The sequence below is a fragment of the Adelges cooleyi genome, unplaced genomic scaffold (assembly GCF_023614345.1).
Source record: "Adelges cooleyi isolate 19-005CV unplaced genomic scaffold, UGA_ACOO_1.1 ACOO_flye_CR_arks_rails_tigmint_CR_PRNA_8, whole genome shotgun sequence".
NCBI classification, from domain to species: Eukaryota; Metazoa; Arthropoda; class Insecta; order Hemiptera; family Adelgidae; genus Adelges; species Adelges cooleyi.
The window spans coordinates 2697903-2707313 of record NW_026096513.1 but is presented as its reverse complement, the minus strand read 5'-3'; the positions used below and the strand labels follow the sequence as shown (position 1 = coordinate 2707313).

General features: G+C 29.0%; 1 protein-coding gene across 3 annotated transcripts; it reads right to left on the bottom strand.

Annotated features, from left to right (window-relative positions):
• Positions 1-404: 404 nt before the first annotated feature.
• On the bottom strand, positions 405-8883 carry LOC126845799 (serine/threonine-protein kinase pelle-like). Of its 3 annotated transcripts, XM_050584700.1 has the most exons (15): positions 8703-8883; positions 8233-8355; positions 7963-8148; positions 7813-7895; positions 7437-7736; positions 7173-7364; positions 6422-6531; positions 6161-6350; positions 4852-4914; positions 3452-3647; positions 3275-3375; positions 1753-1882; positions 1590-1687; positions 1356-1449; positions 405-477 (listed from the first exon to the last, which is right to left on the bottom strand). In XM_050584700.1, exons 2-14 carry the CDS (start codon positions 8342-8344, stop codon positions 1357-1359), a joined length of 1854 nt encoding a protein of 617 aa, XP_050440657.1. In that variant the 5' UTR covers positions 8345-8355; positions 8703-8883; the 3' UTR covers positions 405-477; position 1356. The 3 variants fall into 3 exon arrangements, with proteins under 3 accessions (XP_050440657.1, XP_050440656.1, XP_050440658.1); XM_050584699.1 differs by lacking the exon at positions 405-477 and having other exon boundaries at positions 1164-1449; XM_050584701.1 differs by lacking the exons at positions 405-477; positions 1356-1449; positions 1590-1687 and having other exon boundaries at positions 1763-1882; positions 3226-3375.
• Between the last annotated feature and the right edge of the window lie 528 nt (positions 8884-9411).

Genomic DNA, 9411 nt, shown 5'->3' with positions numbered 1-9411 from the left:
ATCTTTGTTGAAGTTGAAATCTTGTCATTCAATGGTAACTTATATTGGGATTGACTTGTTCATAATATAATAATAGATTGTTTTTAAAAGATATGCACCTCGGACAGCAGACCTTTATCGACATACATTTATACCAATAATAACATAGCTATTTGTTGTAGGTGGGTAGTATGGCCAACCCATTGTTTTTTTTACTAGATTGAACATTATTGATGATAATTGAGGCGTCAATACTCTGTTCATAGTAAGAAGCGATTATAGTTTCAAAACCAACCTAGATTTTCTCAACACGGTTTAAATTAGTTATAATGTTTATTTGATAATGTTATTATAATTCAATAATAGTTTTAACTTTTACATACCACGTAATACAGTGTGCCGTGTGGCCACTTAAAAAAAAAAAAAGGTTTTCTAAATGTCTTTTGGCTGGTTTTGAAACTAGATACCTTAATTTATTAATAATTTTACTCTCGTCACCTGGAACAAAGCACATATGACGAATTGAAACAATTCATAGCAATGGTTTTACTCGGGGAAAATAAAAAATATTATATCTAATAGTTTGAAAATTGAAGGTAAGAATTATGATTAGTCGGGTATACATAGTTTTAGCACCCCCCAAATGTAGGTCTAGTTGCGCCTATGTAAATATGCAGTGTCAAAAACAAAAACAAATAGTGCCTACAGCTGTTATTGTTTATTAAAAATCTTTAGGAGCAACTGGCTCAAAATTATATAGACACTGCGAGGACACTCGGCTCAGTGCAGTGAACATAAGCGCAAGCTATTAGTTCCATAAGAAAGTATTGAAAAAATGTAAAATTCACTTTTTTGTAGTATTTAAAATTGATTATAGTATGATGTTTTGTGTACAAAACTTGAATAAAATTATTCGTTTTACAACAATAGAGTTTTTTAGAATACATTTCATGTTGTTTAAATAAATGTATCCTACTAAAAGTAAGTGCATAACCACAAAGGGGAGCAGCTGCGATGCACAGTGTTTATAGGCACTCAAACAATTTAAAAACAAGAATGTATTTTTTTTTATCAGTACTTCAACAAGTAGACCTCGAGTAAATAAATTTTTTAGTGAACATGGTCCATACATAATTATACATGAAAGTACTATAAAAATATATTTAATACCTAAATACAAATAATAAGTATGTAACAGTATGTAATAATATAACCATTAAAATTATATGTAGTGGTGTATTGTTTAGTATTAATAATTGTCAAACAGGTATTAGGTATTCAATACTAGAAATATTCAATTAAAAATTTAAGTACTATTAAGATTATATTCTATAAACTGAGAAATAGTATATACAAATGATAAAAATATAAATTACTTTACTCATTGGGATTTTCAGTTGGCTGGATACCCAATTCTGATATTAGTGGTAATACATCACATTCTCTAGGAATTGAATTCTCCCAAGTGCTCTAAAAATAACAAATAAATAGATATATAATTCTATATAAATACAGTACATTTTTAACAATGATGCTAAGCATCGCTAAATTCGGCATTTAATATAGAATTTTTTTTTATTAGATACAAACATAAAATTTTAAGTACTTACATTCAACTCTTTGTTTGTAGTCTGGACTACAGAATCTCTACATTGATCCTTGATCTCTACTAAAAAATTTTCACTGCTATACGATGACAGCTGGCTTTCTAATAAATAATAATGAAACATTAATTAATGCGACTGTAATTTTGACCGAAGTAGGTTTACATACCGCATTGGTTATTTTCTTCGATAGGAGGGATAACTGTAACTTCACTTTGATCAAGAGCAGTCATAGCAGCAACAGGGTGAGATACTGGTGATAGATTACGCTTTAGTAGTTGATTACTTGCAGCTGGACTCTAAATTTAAGTTTTTTTAACAAAATGAATACAACTACAAAATTTAATTGATATGTTTGTTAGCTGAGAAGGTATTGTTTTATAATGATATGTTTTTAATTTGTGTCTAGAGCCATAATGTCTTCTAAATTGCAGAACCAATTTTTCCGCGTAGCAACTCTATAGATTAGAAATTGATGAACGTTGACAAACCGAACAAATATTATAAACCCTTTTTCCCTAGAAAGGGTGGACAATTTTTATTTATTTTGCTTTGATATGTGAAGTTCTAGGGTTTAAAGTCTGAAAATTAGATTCAAGATAATTCTAAAATGGGGCTATAACATATACAGTTTTCTCAAAAATTTGTAGTCAAACCCTTTTTTTTTTATTAAGGAAAAACCAAAAAGAAAGAGGAAAATTACACTTTGACCACAGTCAATTTTTAGGTTGCTATGTGTGAGAGAATTAACAGTGAACAGGTATCCGAAAAATATTTTCATTGTGTTGTTATTTATGATAAATGGTTAACAACAGCAACAAATTGTTATAGAAAGACAATCAACCCTAATCGTATCCACCCTAACTACAACTTTAAGCACATTATTAAAAATGATTTTTATTACTTTCAGTTTGAAACATTTCTATACACCTGTGACCTATATTGTACCACTACCCTTTTCCTATCCTTTCCGTTCACCCTATTTCTCGACCCCACTGTACTAGATTTTTTAAATACTAGTAATTCATTTATTTCAGTGGTTATTGAAAAATAATTTAGTTAATACAACAAACCAGGCAACAGGTATACAGAATTATGTACCATAATAAACTAGCTTGGTGACAATGTTCTCACGCAGTAAGCATTAATGTAAGCAAAATAAGTAAAAATCAGTAAGCAACATTAAAAATGAGTTAAAACTTAAATGGATTGAACTATTAGTTTAATCATTTTTAGATATATCTATGTTGTCCTTACTTAGCTTACGTTTTGGACCCATTGCAGGGTCCATCTTCTAAGCAATAGTCACTGTTCCACTGTATAGTCATTGCAGTGTAACTGTGACTTTCGCTATGAAGATGGACCCTGCAATGGGTCAAAAACATTAGCTAACTAATGACAACATGGATAGATCCGAAAATGATCAAACTAAAAGTATTAATGTAATTTATTAGACATAAAAAAAAAATAATATTGATCAATAAACAGTATATAAAAAAAAAAGTCTAATAAGTGTTATAATGTTTTTTTCCCTTTAGATTTTGTTTGAACAATTATTATTGTAATTTCTAAAAATAATTACAATTTTGTATGAATTATTATAATTTTTTATTCTTAATGTACTTAAGTTAAAATCCTTTACCTCGTTAGTGATATAAACAGCATGCACTTAATAAATATTATGAAATTACAAATAGCCACGGCTGAGGATGATATGATCCTGATGGGACAGATAGTTTTCGCATTTGTACTTCAAGTTGGTTTGTTGGTACAAAACTGTGTCTAACAGTAGCTAAAAAATAAAGTATATAAATATTACATAAATATATTTAAATTGATTAATTATTACAGTTATATTATATTATTACATTGGTGTTTGTCTTGCAATATTATGGTGTCCAGCTGTTTTAACACTTGTTCCATTTCTGGGCGATCTTTTGGTTTAAAGTTAACGCACTTTTTCCCGAGGGATATTAAACAAGGAAACACATTACATTCATCTAGTCCAGCTTTAGCGTCTATCATTTCAGAAATAGAGTTATCATTATTTTCGACATGATCTTTCTGAAATTATTGAAGTATAGAAAAACAAAAGTTAGAATATTATAGGGATACAATAAATTAATAGGGAATGAATAAAAATAAAGAAAAAAATTATGAAATATTTTGTTTCTTCACTATGTATAGGATGTTCCAGAAAGCAGCCACATTTTGAAAATTCTATAACTTTTTTTTATATTCGTCAAAAAAACCAATAGCACATACCATTGTGTTCAGGAGGTCCTGAGGTTTATGTGTGGAACATAACATCGGGCATACTACCGCCTGTCCTCGCCCTACAAGCCATCAATTCAACGCCCATGAAATTTCGAATGACATGTTTGCAGATTTCGACATCTAGATCACCCATCACTCGCCTGATTTCTGTGGCCACCATGGTGTTGTGTCCTTACCCCTGCAAATTTTTCTTGACTTTACGTACTCCCATAAGAAAAAGTCGCAGGGGTATTGCACACAATGGTATGTGTTATTTGTTTTTTTGACGAATATTAAAAAAGTTATAGAATTTTCAAAATGTGGCTGCTTTCTGGAACACCCTATATAACCATAAGTGTTGTTAAAGTTTTTTCTATATAATAAAAATGTACAGTGCAGTTTATTTCATAAAAGCCACTTTTTTCCAAAAAAATAATTTAAGTTTTGTACTTTTACTTTTTGTTGACTTTTTAAGACCAAATTATTTTACATAATGTTCGATAGTTCAACATTAATATATTTTTTAGGTAATATACATATATTTGTTTTTTCTTTAACCTTTTAAAGAAAAATATGTGTCCTTACACACATTTTATTAACATTTTAAATAAAAAATGATCTACTGATAATATTGACTGGATGAATAACTAGTTTTGAATAAATACTTTTAGATTTAATAGCATTTCAAATTCTAGACAAGATAGTAGTGTGCACAGACTAAAAATATTTACAACTTTTTTATAAATTATTTTCTAACCACTAATAACTAAGAAATATCATTCAATACAGGTTATCAACCAATCAACATTTTTAGAAAATTATTATTGGTTTTCAAAAGTCGATAGAGCTGTGGCACATACTAAGAAGTGTACCTATATGTAAATATTTAGAAAATAGAAATTTCATAAAATTATAAAAAATATAATTTAAAAAAAAGTTATAGTACTTTAATTATTTGCTGAGAAAATTAGTGGTCTATGTTAAATGGATAATTTAGTAAATTAATTTTTACCAAAAATTTGTGGTCCCTTGAGCTATCATATGCTCGTTGTCCTGTTGCTATTTCAAAAAGAACCTAAAAATAAAAAAAACGTGTTAAACTATATTTCATAATAGACATAAGATCTATAGTAGATAGTAATAATAATAATTATAATTTTCACTAATACTCCTTTAATATAAATTATAATATTTATACCTGCATTACTCCTTTTAGCCTTAACACTATAGTAGGAGAGAGAATGTATAAAAAGAGATATTTCTGTTAGTTATCATAATTAATTGTTAATAATCAATTGTTCTCAAAGAAAACCAAAGCTAGACTATATACGGCATTAATAAGGCCTATGCCTACCTATGGCTGCGAAGCATGGACTACCACCAGTACAACCGAAAGAAGGCTCAGGACTTTTGAAAACAGAATTTGGAGAACAATTCGTGGACCACTTTATGATACCGAAAATGCAACTTGGAGAAGAAAATTTAATAAAGAACTGCAAGACGAATTTGGAATTGCATCAGTCATCAGCTTCATAAGAGGGCAAAGGATTCAATGGTTAGGACACGTGATGTGGAGAAGCGAGGATGATACAAGTAGAGCAGTCCTTAACTGGAAACCAATGGGAAAAAGATCTCGAGGGAGGCCCAGGAAAAGATGGCTGGATGTTGTGGAAGACCTTGAAAAATTGGGAGTACAGGAATGGAGGGAATTAGTTCAGGATCAAGAGAAATGGAGGGATATTGTGCTGGCGGCCAAAACTCTTGGAGAGTATTAAGTGCCAGGGAAGAAGAAGAGGAAGTTATCATAATTAAGAATTGTATAGATCTGAAACAAACTGAGAAATTATATTCCTGAATTTTAAAACTAATAAACAAATACTGGAATAAAACTTGGAATAATTTACTGGAAAATTAATTTTTTCCTCTGTGTAATAAACACACTGCCAAATGCCTTAAATGAGTGGCTTAGTTATCATGGAATCAGCAAGTCTAGTTGCCCCTGGTGTATATAATACTTTAGGACACATCTGTATTTTTTATGAAGCTACTTATATGTATTTTATAGAGCCCTTAGCGCATAAAAATAGTTTGCATCTAGTCGCATTAGATTATAACTACACCAATGCTCATAGTAGACCGAGCTAAAGGTTTTTATTTTTTTAATAACTTGTAACTAATAAATTGACAGAGTGTAGAACCGGCGACAGTGAGCGCTAAACACACTGACGCCTTACACACTTGGCCACTCCTCCTCAACTATAATTTAAAAAAAAAAAAAAAAACTTCCTCCTCAACTATAGTTATAAGTATACTGTACTTACCACGCCAAAACTAAATGTATCAACTTTTGCAGAAAATTTCTTGCCTCTCAAAAATTCATCTGGAAGGTATGGTCTAGTCCCATGAACATGACTAACTTTAACGTGAGTGTACTGCTGAAGTGGTCCTTCACGAGCCAAGCCGAAATCCCCAATACGTGGTTCAAAATATGGATCCAAAAGAATATTTGCGCTACAAAAAAAGATGTTAATAGTATTTAATTGATTATAGATCTGGATTAAAAGATGCTGAAAGAATTATACCTCTTAATATCACCATGAATTAATACCATACTATGTAAAAATTGTAAGCCTCTAGCTGATCCTGTAGCAATTTTATACCTCTGACACCATGACAAAGGCTTTGTTTGTTGCTTGAATTTAATACAATAAAATATATTTTATAACAAAAACAAAATTGTACACATATTATATACATAATATATAGAGTGTATCATGATGATCTGACAGATTTGCATACATTAAATATGAAATTTTGTCAAATAATCAAAGAATATACTATATGCCTACACTATATTATGCTAGATTGAATAGCTGAATTAAAATTATGAATATTAAAAATGTTTTGTAATTATTAATAGCACTGAAATATTAGAATATTTTATATTACTAAGGTAAAACAGCAAAAGTAGCGGTCCTTTATTTAAGTAATAAAACATTAAAATGTTCTAAATAAAAACAGGCTTATTATTTGTGAGCGCTGTTGATTGTAGCATTGCTATCGAAATATCCATACAACCGAATATTGAAAAAGGGTAAAGGATATTTTTGGAAGTCTATTAATTGTTAATCTATATTATTTGTTAGTGAAGTCTAGGCAGGCAACTGTCTATGGAAAGATGCTGCCATCCCCCCACTAAAAACTTGGCAGAAATCTACGGGTGATCAGCCCATTCTGCCAAGCAGGTGTCCGAACTAGGCATTCGGGCCTACACTCAAACATTTACGCCATATGAAAAAAAAAAGTAATGAAAATAAAAATAAAAATATTTACACGGCATTGTAATCTATCTTCCAGAGAACCATTTGGCATATACTGATAAACTAAACATGGTTTTTCCCCTCCAATACTGAATCCATACAAAGAAAGTATATTATCATGCCGACAAGAGTTCAAATATTTTAGTTCACGTAAAGACTGCTGTCGTTGAGCTTCTAAAACATTAAATTCTTGTTCAGCTCCTTTCTAAAAATAAAAACTTAATAAGTATTGTTTAATAATAATAATTTATAAAATTTCTAGTTTTAATATAACCACCTGAGCTTCAAGTCGTTTTATAGCCACAGCAGTATTTTTCCAAATACCTTTAAAGACTACTCCAAATCCTCCTTTTCCTAAAATATTTGCTTTATCCCAGTTATTAGTAGCTTTTTCCAATTCATTATACGTAATTAAAGGTGTACATGCTTCCGCTGAGGACTGCATGGTGGTTGGGTCTAAACTCTTAGCTTCGTTGCTTTTATTCAATGTATTTATGTCTTGTTGGTTTATACGGTTGTTAGATCTACTTTGTCGACTGTTATTATTTAGTTTAATAAGATTACTATCCGTTTTGTCCTGTAGCATGTAATAATAGTAATTAAAAACACTTGTACATGTATTATTAAAAATAAATATTGTTAATTATAGTTACATATAAATCACTTATTCCAGTCTCGACTAGATTACTAAATTTTTTTTCACCTTGATAAATCAGTTTGTGATATTTTTGATCAACTGTAAAATAAAAAAAGTTTTAAATTATTTTTATTTGCAATACGAAAAATTTAAAAAAATGTATTACCAAATGGCTTAAGAATGCTCATTGCTTGATAATGTCGCATTTTAGATAAAATTATAAACAATTCTAAAACTGTATGATTCTGTTCGCCCCATAAATTTAATAACTCATCAGTCGGGGAATGATTTCGCATGAAAGCTTTACCAATTTTAAATAATGTTGCACAATCGAAATTCATGTACTTTCCACCTGTAAAATAATAAAATAAAAATGTCAGCTAATTAGAAAAAAACAGTTAGATGCAATTAAAAAAATAATATACGTAGCTAATACCTAGGTCTTCCCATTTATCATTCATATCAATAATACTACAGAAATCCTTTCGTTCTGCATATGGTAACTCATATATAAACATATTAATTTTCTTTAAATTAGTTTTACTCATTGTTGATTTACCTAAATATTTAAAACAATTATAATATATTAATGATATTAACATTTTAGTAATGTATAAAAATAATCTTGGAAAAGTATATAACATTATTAATAAGGTACAATAGAAACTTAATATTAAAAACAATATATAATTCTTTAATTGTACATCCCTAAAAAAATGTATTACTACAGATGTTAAAACAATAGCAATTAATGATTATATTGTGATTCGAATTTTACCATTTCACCGAAAATCCATATTAAAATAAATACAGTTTTTAGTTTTAATTAATGTAATATTAACAAATTTTGCATCAAAGCTAATAATATACTTTATTGGTTACGTAAGAAAAATATAATCAACAAACCTCACACCACCAATGGAGCAAAAATCTGAGAAGTTAATTCCGTCATGATATTATATTGTCTATCCTATTACTCTCATTTTAGAGTAATTTATAATTTTCAAAGTTCAAACTTTAATAGTATAATTTGCAAACTGTAAACTGTTGTAAAATATAACAGGATATATTTTATCAAATATATGCTATAATATAATTCTGTAACACTTTATACAATATGAATATATATAATATATACTATTTACTATTATGCAAATACTATAATTTATGGTGTTTTATTTTTTATCATTTGAAATCGTTTGAAAGATAATATAAAAATATGATAAGCGATGGTATCATCGACATCACGTATGACCACGATTGGGCTGCTACAACTTTTACCAATATCCACTTTTTCTAATAAATATGTATTTTTGTCCTAGAGGAAAAACGGTGATTGGAAAAAGTGGAGGTACCTATGATAAACTATCCCGAGTAAATTTTTACATTTGTATAAAAAGTGTACTTGAAACAATTACCATTTTTACCCTATGACACTATTCCTACGACGATTATGCCTATAGAAAAAATTGATATAGGTAAAAACTAAAAAGGTATAATATGTTTTTCCAAGTAACAATTTATCTCAACTGGCCAAATATTAACTGGCTTAATTATTTCATTCATGGAGATTTGTTTTATGATTCCCTAGCCAAGATTCTTCCTCAATAATTAT